The sequence below is a fragment of the Lepisosteus platostomus genome, chromosome 13 (assembly GCF_059453375.1).
Source record: "Lepisosteus platostomus isolate fLepPlt1 chromosome 13, fLepPlt1.hap1, whole genome shotgun sequence".
NCBI lineage: Eukaryota > Metazoa > Chordata > Actinopteri > Semionotiformes > Lepisosteidae > Lepisosteus > Lepisosteus platostomus.
Genome location: NC_142623.1, coordinates 2,035,403 through 2,048,240, shown reverse-complemented (window position 1 = coordinate 2,048,240; position 12,838 = coordinate 2,035,403). Strand labels below are relative to the sequence as shown.

Genomic DNA, 12,838 nt, shown 5'->3' with positions numbered 1-12,838 from the left:
TATATTTTAATACCACAGACATACAGCCATTTACCACTATTTTCCCTTGTGTGTTATCTGCACTATTTGTACAAAAGCTTGCTGGTTAGAAACCATGAAATAAAGAATATCAAACTGCGATGTAAAACTTGTTCTTACCTCATCCCTAGCTAGAGTAATACGAATGCTTGTAATACAGCCTCAGAAAAGCATGGGGCTTCAGGTGCATTCTGTGATGGAGATCAAGTAAATCCTCCATATCATTCATAAGAGAGTTGAATATCACTAAATTGTTCTTTTTTCCTTCTCTTTTCACACCACTGCTCTGCAACCAGCCAGGACAAGGAATGATTAATGCTGTGGGGGGCAGCGCACATGAAGTCTTCTGTGTGAAGATCTCCATCACACTGAATCTGAGCCACAGTTACAGTTATGACACATCTTTATTCTTCATTTAAAAATTAATGGAGACAGCAGACCTATTGCCAGAGTTTCTCAATCTGGATACCAGGCTTCATCTCTCTGGAATGCAGGACAGGGAAATTATTCATTTATAAATCTCCGAAATAGATTTTTTTTTTCGTCAGAGTGTCCTCTGATTTTTCACAACCACATCCAGGATGTATTGGCCTAAATTAGGTGAAATATACATATAATGTGTGGTATAGTGGTTAGGATACCAGACACGATGGGAATTCAAGGTTACTGCAATATGTCCAGCTCTACAAATAGTTCCAATTGTAAATTGGATAGTTTACAATTGGGTAAAATTATCAGCTAAAAAATCTCTATGTGTTTTGTCAGGGTCCCCCAGTCCTGCTTCTTGCTTTGCCCCACAGTATTTCACTATGTTTTGCCATGTATTTACTTGACATGTCCTTCGCTGTGCTTTGCTTTTGCTCTGGTTACCCCACAGTAAATGGAGTTTTAAATGGACGTCTGGGAGGAGGCCAAACCCTGATCTCGCCCACTTCCTACCTCCTGCCTATAAACACCCTGACCGCAGTGCGCCCACTCCCACATCTTCTCTTGCACCCAATCCTCCACCCCAGCCTCACCCTTGCAGTACCTTCCCGCTTCATTGCATGAGAAACGAGGGGAGAGGGGTACAGTGCATGAGATCTGACCTTACCGTCTGTGTGCCTTTTCTTTTGCCAGGCAAATTACACCACTTAACTGATCCGTGTCGTGCCTGTACTCCACATCAAATGGAGTTTATAACTTAAAGGGTGTGAGGGATGACAGCAGCCAAGTTCACTCTTCCCTCAGCTGCCCTGACTCATTCCTGACGTCCTTTCCTGAAGTTAAACAATATATAAATACTATACGTAAGCCCTTTTTCCTGTGTGTTCTGCCTCCACCCCATCGCTCCCCTGGTTAGGCAGCTTCTTCATCCTTCTACAAGTGGGTTTAGCCGAATCGTACTGTGCTAGAGCATTCAATTAACATCTTTAATATGTCAGCATTCTGGGTATTGTTAATCCTTGTGAATCAGGGTTTGGCTGAACTACTGGAAGGTCTGTAAGTGAAGGAGCACCAGGGTAGAGGCAACTGCATCAGAGCTCATATCGCCGCACGTGCAGCCGGAGTGGGAACGGAGGAGTGCAGCTCTCCTTACACCTCGGCTGCTTTGTCTCAGCAGTTCCCTGAATCCCGGTGGCTTTTGCTGAGCCAGGGTTGAGCAGAATTTGTTTAACTGAGGCTGGGAAAAACCAACCTGAGAGAACAGTGCCCTGACCGCCCAAAGGGACATAACTCATGGGCTCATATTCTGCCTCTACGTTATTGATCGCAGTGGTACACACACTTCATGCAGGGAGTGTAATTAAGCGTTGTGTCACAGAGGGGCAGGCGGAAGCCAGCTGTGTTCCTCTCTCCTCAGCGGTGGTTGGTTCCCCTTCTCCAGAGACCATGAATCTTTGTTCCTGTTACTTAAGATAATTACAAGATGGGGTTTGAAAATGTAAAAGGGCTTGGGGAGAGGAAATCCATAGACTGAGGGTTGACCCAGGTCTACTTATACATCATCTGTTGTCCCTCAGAACCCTTTTCTGATGTATTTATTCCCCTGTCCAGTGGTTTATGTAGCTCTGGTGCCTTAAATGCTTCCTGCATTGGCACAGCGATAAAAGAGGAAGGCAAAAAAGAAAAATGATTGTTTTCTGATTCCACTTTTGCTAAAACCCAGCAGAGAGGCTCTAAAGGGGTGAGAGCTTTTGTCAGAGGAAATTAAAAGTGATGAAGGGAGAAGGAAAAAAGCTACTTTCAAGAGGATTGAACATCAGAGCAGTTTAGAATCAGCTGAGGTCTAATGATATGAAGATGCTTGTTGGATTCTAATCCAGGCAAATATGCTTGCAGGTTTTGAAAATGATCAAATAATGCTAATTACATTGCTAATTATTTCTGTTTTTGTTATTTTTTATTCCTTTCAGAACTATCAAAATAAATCCTTTGTCAATATAGAATTAAGAACATTGAAAGATTAAAAAGATGGGTATTAAACATGAATAAATATAAAATGTGATGATGTGCATTAATTTGCTATTAAAAAAAAGTACCAGTACAGCAATTCTCATTATTTCATCATTTCATGCCCCAGTACTTTTGGTAATACAGTGTAAATGATGCGTTCAAATTGACCCGGTCTCTTATATTGCTTGCATTTTCAAAAATCTCGCGATGTCACGTCACACCAAAGACATCACTGCTCTAGAATCAGTCCAAAGAAGTGGGGCCAGATCCAGTCCCAATTTAAAAAAAAAACATCCTGCAATGATGGTCTGGGAACACTGGATCTATAATGTCTTGATCTGCGAATTCTACGAGAGACTTCGATTGAGTTTTCAAAATCCTCTGAGGCATTGACAAAGTCGGCCCAGTGGGCTTTTTCAGCAGAAACATGCAACAGAGGTCACAGGTGGCATGAAGGGGGCGTGAATTCAAAATTGATAACAGGGAGGCATTTTCTTACAGTGAGGGTGAGTCTGGAATAAGCTAACCAGCCATGTTGTTGAACCTAGTTGCCTTGTTAATGAAAAGGGTGGACTGACTGGCCTTATTAAACTTTGTAACACTGATGGTACAGTTTTTCAGAAATGTACTATGCAACTTAAAACAGCCTGATCTTCACCTAATCTTTGTGACTTCACTGTTTCAGTTGCTTTTGTAACATTTATCCAACTAAAGCAACGTATTCCATTAAATTCTAAAACACTTTTACTACGATACAAATACTACCATTTACACAAGAGCTGTAAGTATCCAGCCAAGTAACTGATGCCATTCTTGAAGAAACAGCTGCATGGGATTTTTAGATTTATTAGCTATCAAACAAGCAGGCTTGAATTGGGCACAATGCGTACATGTCATTTTATACTTACTGTACTAACAGTTCTTTTGCCCATATTAAGGGTGACCATGTAATTGAAGTAGCCTGATGTTGGTCAGAGAACTGGAATAACCTTTATACACTTTTACCATTGTGTTTCAGAATTAATTAATTGCCTCCTGGAGTGTTCTGAACATCTCTAAAATTGAACAAGAAACATTGATTTAGCCTTTTCTTTTTTCCCTTGTAATTGTGAGCTTGTTAAATATAAATAGGTAGGTAGGAATGGTTTGAAAGATGATAGGAAGTAATGAAATATACTCTCAGATAGATAAGAAGGTTGGATAATGAGCCATTATAAAGCTAAGGTGCAGTGTTTAAGCATTTCATGAATGTAGGTAGAGGTTTTCATGCAGCGCATTAAGATAGTACTGTTACCCTGGCTGTCTATCTGGTGCATTTCTGATGGGCACCAGCCATTGACATGCATTGGGTTTCTATGAGCTGTACCCTACTGATTGTTTTGTTCAAGCTAATGGAATTACTTATCTATTTTGAGACCAAGCAGGTTAAAAAACAAATACTGATTAGATGGATATACAGGGAGATGAAGAGGGATCTGCAAGTACTGGGGAAAAAGGATAATATTCTTGAACAGGGACGACATGACCTAGAGTGTTAATGTGGAGTCCCTGTTCAAAAAGGAATAAGGAGTGAAAGCATATAGAGAGATACTGTATAAGAGAGAAAGAAAGACAATGACATTTCCCATCTTAGCTGTGATGGCATTATGATGGAAATCAATTTTCTGCAGAAGATAGAGGAAAAAGGCAAATTGTTTAGCAAGCTGATTCATGATTTGAGCCAAGACAGAATTTATGGGGTGTTAAAACAGCTTAATTAGTGGGCAGTCGAGCGAACCCAAAAAGGTTATTATAAAGCACAGCAAACTAAAGGGCTGACACGACGAGATCTGGGGGATGACGAATACATCTTCCCCCTGTGCGCCGAAGGCCAGGAGGAAGGAGCTCAATTAACTCTCGTAATTAAATTCATTGTCGTGTTATGGCTCTGGAATATGGTATCAATATCAGATGCCTGTGAGTGATGGCTGTGGGCCTGTGATCCAAGGGTCAATCACTGTTTGATGATGATGGAGAAGAGAGGCTCATGTCTCTTGGAAGCTTTTCTCACTCCTAATGCTTTACATTTCCTTCCGCACATTTTCTATTTTCCCAGTGTAGTTTAATTTGCTAGTTAATTAGTTATTTTTTTTATCTTAAAGCTATGAACAGGTACTATAGGTTTTTTTTTTACTCATGCTTTGATACAAGCTCAGCAATTTGTTTTGATTGTGAATAAGCCACTGTACCCTGTTGACAGATCCTTCTTTAAACTTCTAATTTCATGAAACCTCAGAAGAGAGAAAAGTATTTTAAGTTAATCTCTAGGAGGCTGAAGGCCCCGGATTTCTCTATGAAACTGGCGACTGTGGATTCAACAACTTTTTGTGCAGTTTGGGGCAAGAGGATGATTAAACTTTAATTCAAGACCTCAGCCCCCAAAACAGTTGGTAATTGCAAAACCTGTACTTGATCAAAGACAATTTTCCACTGACAGTTGTGTGAAGGTCAAAAGTTTGATTAAATGTTGAAAAACAAACTGTGATAAATAATTCTGCATACCTGGCTTGAGCTGTGAAGTGGGAACACATTATTACAGATGCATCCACTCCTCAGTTCCCACGTGTCTTAGAACCATGAAGTCGATTATACAGAGCAAGACTGAAGACACTTACCAGTGTCAAAGGTTAAATCCACCTTTCCCTACACCACTCCCTGTTTGTCTATTAGTGCCAAGGCAAGTGCAGCTGCAGGAGAAGCAAATTACTGCAGACTTAACCCCCGCCTCCTGAGGCTGAGCTTCTGTAATAACCACAGAAACGTGATTGTAATTCCATGGGTCAACACGTCTCTCTGCCCTTGTAATATAATCAAATGTGGCCCTAAACCCTGATTCACAGTCTGTGAGGACAAGGGGAAAAATAATTCTTAAGCAAATCAGCCAACCAGACTTTAATTTCCGATAAGCCAATCTCTTATCTAGGGAAGATGAGTTGATATAAGAGAAAGTGAAAAAGAAGGTCTTATTTCAGGATGTTGAGTTTCAGCAAGGGTGCTTTTTATTTTTTTATGAAGTTTAAAATAGGACAAACACAAACATGTATAAATATATATATATATACGTCCACCATCCATTATTATTAGAAATTATTCATGATGTTCTATAATTAGAATATGGGCTGCCCAGGTGAGGGTGGTGGTCATTCATAGCCCACTGTGGACAAAAGGCAAGACTAAGAACACATGACTGCTCTCCACACAGAAGTAGATCAGAGTCAACAAAAACTTCAAAATATTCATTACAGTCAGCACTACCCAAGTTTCTTTTAAGAGGGGCAATGAAGAAATCATCTTCCTTTCATTTGTACTTTGTCACCGTAGGAGGATGTCAAATTAGATTTTACTTCACACTCTGCTAAGAAGAAGAAAAGAAACAAAACAAAACTGATTCATCCTTTTAATTGTTGTGAGGCATTTTGGAGGGATTTAAGTTACACTTCACATGCAATAACACTTTCATTTGACTGGGATGATGCATCATTTTATTTTTTGGAAACGCAGTTATCTAATCAGAGCAACATCTTTAAACAGTTTGCTCCAAAATGGAGTAGAAAAGTGGAATGGTTGATTTTTCTCTCAGCCTCTTGAGCCTCAGCCAGATCAACCAGCATAGAACAGAACTGCCATGCAGCAGTAAAAACTTATAAATTAACCAACACAAAATGATCAGATAACGTCTAATTTTAAATATTTATCTGAGTCAGTGCTAGTATCATTTGTTTCTGCCTATGCTTTTTGCTTTATGCTTTGTTGAATTATCAATCAAGTGCTCATGAGGAATTAAAGAGGTGCATTCTACAGTATGTCTTGCTGGGCTTGCCTGGAATGCATCCCAGAGGGGGTCGGAAAGATGTGTTTAAATTGAGCATGTGGTTTAAGGAAGAATGGGTTCTACTTCCCAATGCTTCTGACTCCAATGCCCCAGGTCCTTGGTGGCTCTGTCTTCAGTATTTCACTTTAGCTCTTAGGTTCATCCAGGCTTTACTGTGGTCTGCATGCACTGTGAATGCCACACAATGCTTGAACTTCTGTTACGACTCTCAACAGCCCAGTGCTTTACAGAGCAGGACAGAAGTCTGACCGCCAGCAAGACTTGTTTCCATCTGATCAGCAGCATTGCCTATCTTTAGTGGATGGCACAAAGCACATCTTAGCGTCATCTACACTATATCAAACCCACTCATCCTTCCATTTTCAAACCGCTTCTTCCAATTGAGGGTTGCAGGGAGTCAGAGCCCATCCCAGAAAGCATGGGGCGAAAGACACCCTGGACGGGAAACCAACCCATCGTATATATCACATCCATTCCTCATAATTCTTCAGCCACTCATTGACAGTGTTTCATTTCATGTGATGTGAAAGTGGAACTGAATCCAGACTCCTTGCTTCCTTGCTGCTTAGTATGTTTTCATTTCTGTGATTTGAGCATGGGATGGACATCAGCGGATGGGGTCTTGTCACATTACTTTCCAATCCCAGAGAACTTGCTGTGCGGACCTGTGTTTTAAATAAGTCACCAAACTCATTTAACGTGAGCACAGAGTATTGCAATGCAATACTTCACAAAATAATTCCATGAAAACAAGTGTAACCAAAACATCTTGAATTAAATTTTAATTGTTATGATTAATTTCTTGTTTCATGCCTTTTGAAGTTAACGATATTTTTAATAATGCCACTTGTCTTCTCCTAATTACTCTCATGCTACCAGACCTGCTCCTTTCAAACTGCCAGTGCTCAATCAGCGCTTGACTGGGTGCGATCTTTGGAAAGGATCCGAACAGTTGGTGTTGGCAAAGAGCAAAGCAATCCAAATTCAGTCAGCTGGCATAAAAAATTAGTCATTTTAAAAGTGGGCATAGCTTTTTCAAAGATGCCAAGGATAAAAATGACTGCTTAAAACCTGTAAGTGTTCCCAAATTACAGGGTTAGATGATTGCCACTCTCAGGATGTGTGCTGGTTTACATAATGATCTGTGGAGGTTGCACAGCTTTTTTGCATCTTATCCAACTGCAGTGATATTCCAAGGCTTTGGAATTGTTTGGTGGGGAATTTGATCAATCCTTTCCTTTTTAATTATATTTGGAAAACAGAAAAAAAGATAAAAAATAAACTGGAACAAAATCTAAAAAAGGAAGATTACAAGAAAGCAAAAAGGTTGGACAAGAAGTTCTGAACTTCTGAAGAAGAAAGTTCCTGACTAAACTTTGATTATCTAAAAAACAGTTAGAGGACTACAGAAGGGACTAGATGGATCTAATGGCTTTCTCTCATTTGGATCTTTTCTTATATTCTTATGTTTTATGGTTTTTATGAGAAAGACTGGATGAGTTCCTGGGATCAATTAGGTTCATTTAGCAATCAAACAAGTTAGATGGGCTGAATCATTACCTCTTGTTTAGAACCTTTCTTCTGTTCTCAGGTATATATGTAATAACCTGGCTGATGTGGTGCATCAGCGCATGTGGCCACAGTTGTACATGCTGTCACGTTCACCACCATTCTCTTGCCATGGGTATAATGGAGCCAAGAGAATCATGCAAACAAGAGGCTAAGGAGATGCTTGTCAGTATTTCAAGTGTGCTATGAGATATACCAATCAATACATGTTGGTAAAAAAAACATAATAAGCGATTCTTAAAGCAGCAGCCGGGGAAAAAGCAATTATAAATGTAAAGGGCTTGCTGTGACTTAGGCATTTCAAGTCAGTATCCATAACATGGCTTTGGGCTACCAGCCCAGATATGCATTCATGTCAGCTTGGGATGAAAGCAGGGGTGACTAGGATGTGTAGCCATCAGACTCCAAGGGCCTTGATGAGACAGACATTTCAGCCAAGATGTGTCCTGACGGCAACCTCTGATGACTCATCTAACATGGGAGGTGCAGAACAGGCCGGTGGGGGGAAGCATGTGACACCAGCAGAGATCTCTTCAGAAGGCAAGTGGGGGAGGTGGTTGATGGAGTAGGAGGAGCAGGGTAGAATAGAGCTGGGATCAGCTGAGCCCAGAGGAAGACTTTGCTGGCTATGGTGAATAACACTGGTCCACCTCTGTTCATCTTTGATTTTCTTTACTATTGTTCTGCTCATTTATCTGGGGTTTTTTCTGGTAATGGTATGGTTTTTCTATAAGGATAAAGCTCCTTCAGCACATTCAGCAAGAAAGATGAAAAAATGGGTGAGAAAATGGGAAAAAAACAGCATCATTCAGTTTTAAAATTTGAAAAGTAGATGGCCTGTTACTTTGGAAACAATTTTCTTGCTGCCAGTGCACAGTCTTTATCACTGGAGGCAGGAAAATTAAAAAGATACATTCTAATGTAAAGTTGATTATGAAAAGTTAATGGGGTGTATTATTATTATTGATACAGAGGAATATTAGTTACTGTACATGTACAGTAAATACACTGTGTGTGAGAAACAGAAACAGACACCCACTAGGCATTTGAACTGCATGGGGGTCATGTTGCAAATTCCAGAGACAAATGATTTTGCTTGCACAGTCTCCTGTTCTGAGATATGGAACAGCTTTAAATGTATGTTCATTATTGTAGTGATTTTTGAGACAGCAGTGTTTATGTGTGAAGCCACTGGTAAGGTATTTGTCCTGGAGCTGAGATTTCCTATTGTTCTTGTTTTATTTTTTGCCTTTTTCGAGCTGTAGTTCCTGCTGAGTTAAAAGCTTCGCTGCTAGACCTTGTTTCGCATCATGTGCATGAGCCTGCTCCCTACGGACTGAGAGTGTGGTCAACCTGTGGAGGGTTATTTTTCATGGGATGACAGTTCATTTAATCACATTTTATTATGAAGCAGCTCTGGAGTAACAGTAAATCAGTGTCCGCCAGGCTCTCAGTGTTTATGAAACCGTTTGATCAGGAGATTTTCAGTCTAACCCCTCCCCTCCCAATCTCAACATCGCACATTCACCTGGATTTAGTGGGAAGAGAGGAGGGCAGGAGCCTCTCTCAGCTGCAAATCATCTTATTTAAAGCACTGCGTCCTAAGATCATCCGCACTAAGTGTTCATGTAAGTGTTCATGTAAATGCACCTCCATAACTAACAGACTGAGCAGCTTGTCTAATTGAACAGTTTGCTATTCATATACAAATACCAGCAGTAGTAGGAACAGTAAACATACAGTGTAGCGATAATAATAACTGGGGAAATGTTAGAAATTAGTAGTTGCTGGAGTAATGGAAACAATAGTGATAGATGCAGTACAGAGCTATAATGTTTTAAAATGGTCAATGTGTGACTTGGATGAGTCCAATGTCCTCTTGATTGTTATTTAAAGATACCTGCATAAAAAATAGAACAGTCAGAAATGACAGAAAGCCATTTGGCCCATCTAGCTTGTTTGGTAGTTAATTGGTGCAAGGAGCTTGTCTAGCTATTTTTTTTAAATAACCAGGGTATCAGCTGCACCATAATGTCTGGGTAGTTTATTCCAGTCTCCCACAACCCTCTGCATGAAGAAGTGCCCCCTGTCCCTGTTGGAGGGTCTCACCCAGCTGTATCTTCAAAGAAGCCAAGGTATCAGCTTCAACATCATGGCTGGATAGCTTGTCCTGGACTCCACACTGCAGAGCATCTCAGCTCATTAGGAAAAGAAATGAGTAAACGAGCAAGTTGAATGTTTTAATTTAATCAGAGCTATTGGAGAGAAGCTCCTGTCTTCTGTGTCATAAAGTTTAGGTTGAGTTCTTCAAGGCAATCTGCTCCTGTCAGGCCGAGAGAGCTCCTTCCTCCCTTTGCTCATCAGCTCCGACACCCAGGCTAATTATTTTTCTGTTTGTAATTGGGTTCTGTCAAATTCATCTCACTTTTCTATTAAAATTAGGGGCAGACATTTTCGGTTAGTTGTTTATTGAGGTCTTATAGCAGCTAAAACTGCTTCAGGGCAAGATTTGTGTGATTTTCTCTCCGTTCAGTGCTATAGTGTTTTGCTTTTCCGTAACATGAAATGAAAGAAAAGAATCGGATGGGGGTGGCAACTTTTTCTAGAAGTGACAGCTGTTTGTGGTGCCTCTGTGAACATCACAGCTATGTTGTTGATGAGAGATGTTCGACTCTCATCGCAATCCCATGGGGCCCTTAGGCACACAGATATGTTTTAATCTGACTTTCCTCACTGTTTCTCTTGCCCTGTCTCGACTCTCTGTTTCTCTTTGCTCCTGGTTTTCACTCTCTTTTCCTCGCTCTTTCCTCAGGCTGACAGGATTCCAGCTCCCACCTCCGATTGTCAGCTCGGGCCCCCGCCTCACACTGTGGCTCCTGTCAGATTACGCTGTCAGTGGGCAGGGCTTCAGGGCCACGTACGAAGGTAAGCTGCCGATACCCAGCTGTGGCGCACAGTCCCTCCCACAGGAGGAAGCGTCTCGGCATGTGTACTACGTTTTTCTGATTTAAACTTCAGCATCTCGGACAGTATGTTCATGTCACAGAATGAGTGTCAGTACTTACAGTATATTGTAATGACCCAAGGGGCAGTACCAGCCGTTCAGTCCTTTGGAGTGAACAACCAATGCACTTCAAATCACAGTGTATTCGGTCCAATGTGAATTAATGTACCTGAATGGTTTGAGCTATCATGTCAGAGCAACACAATTCCACAGATTCTGTAGGTGTTTTGTTTGATGTTTGGCTTCTGAAAAAAGAAAAACATCAGTTACAAGTTGGCCTAAACTTTGATCAGTCATTGGTCACTGAAGATCCTTTCTTTTCATATTGCACCTCTGTTCCAGGCTTGCTGTTTGGCCCTGAACTCTGCTTTTCTTTTTGTGCTGGGGGATTGGGCCTCTTTCCTACATTTTCCCCTTTCCTTGTGAAAGGAGCCCATCACCTTGTTCTTGGAGTGCTTATCTGTCTGCATGCGCATAGAGGGTCTGTGCAGCTGAGAGGTTCTTTGTATCATCACTAAATCTTTCAATTAACACCCTGCAGGCATTTTAATAATTTTCCAAAATGAGGAATCGGTTAAGTGTTGTCCAGTCCTCCACCTTTCCCTTTAATTTGTCTTTTAATCATAAGCCCATTTCTTAAAGCCCTCAATGAAAGGAGCCCTAATGAGCTTGTTCATTTCTGATGTTTTTTTTCATTTTGCCCCTTAGTAAATTAAAACACATGACAAATTATTCAAACAGAGGATGAAAGGCCTGCCAGTCAGGGGGGTCTTCTGGCAGCCCAGTCCCATCTTTTTCATTCTCATGCCTCAGGTTTGTGACTCAAAATATTCCTGCGTCATTTTATTTCCGTGCTCAGTAAGCGTTTTACGCTGTGTGGGCCTTCACAAGCATATTCCCATCTCGAAAGCAGCTCAATTACTAGATTTAGAATGCTAACCACTATCTAAAAGTTGAGGCAGAAACATTTTATTCATTAAATATTCCAAAACCATTTTTTCGAAACAATTAAATGTATACTCTGCTATTTAAATAAATGTAAGTTGAGTGTGCAATTCATTGAGTGAGGTGTTTTTGACCTTTCCTCTGCAATTTCCTGTGTTATGCCGTCATCACACAACACGACGTTTCGTAGGATTTTCAGTCGTAGCCTTCATTTACATAATCGGAAGAAAATCACAGCAAGTTGCAGCACACGCCTCTTACCGTTGGTTGTGTAATGTGACACTCCCAGCGACTCAGTTATAGCGTTCTAAACAGCCGCCATGACTCTCTGCAACCTGCTATGATAAAATCAAACTGGTCCGGTCGTACGGGTGGGCTCTTGTGTCTGCAACAGGCAACAGCCAATGAGCGCTCAGCCGGAAGTACAGGGCGGCTGCAAGGAAAGAAGGAAAGCAAGTGTTTCGGACTGTGCAGATGGAGGAGAGGCTCGTCGAACTCTGGAGCCAGCACAGATGTCTGCTCGATGTTTCGTGTTTGTCGTTTCATGTTTGTTGTTTGTTTACTTTCGTACGGTGCTCCACCTCTTATTCCGGCTTGCTCGATGTTGATTGGCTGCCAAAACGAGGCGACCTCGTGGTACTTTCCCGGCGCAACATGAGATTTGAAACCGTGATGAAACGTCGTGAGGGAATCGTGTAATTAGTCACCCCCTGCTTTTCCTAGTCGTATAATTTGACACCCTCTAGGACAGAAAAGGCAGCGAGATTCAGCAACTGCAGTCGTTAAATTTGACATGCTCTCTGATTAGACGTCGTGTGGAGTCCTGTAGTGTGATGCCGGCTTTAAAAGTTGTTCCCTATGGCCTATATCACACTCCACGATGTTAGCTTTTGATTCTATGGAATTTACAACAGAAAACCCGACCAATCAGAAATGCATTGAGGTTTTCAAGGCTGGTATTATAAGACAAATTAAGCTTTAGTCACATTAAGTGT

General features: G+C 41.1%; 1 protein-coding gene across 1 annotated transcript in view; it reads left to right on the top strand.

Moving 5' to 3' along the window:
• Window positions 1-12,838, top strand: part of csmd2 (CUB and Sushi multiple domains 2) — a 269,206-nt gene that overhangs the window by 36,338 nt on the left and 220,030 nt on the right. Inside the window, exon 3 of the mRNA XM_088602480.1 lies at window positions 10,707-10,819. Coding sequence (XP_088458606.1) covers window positions 10,707-10,819 — 113 coding nt within the window. The remainder of the gene's footprint in view (window positions 1-10,706; window positions 10,820-12,838) is intronic.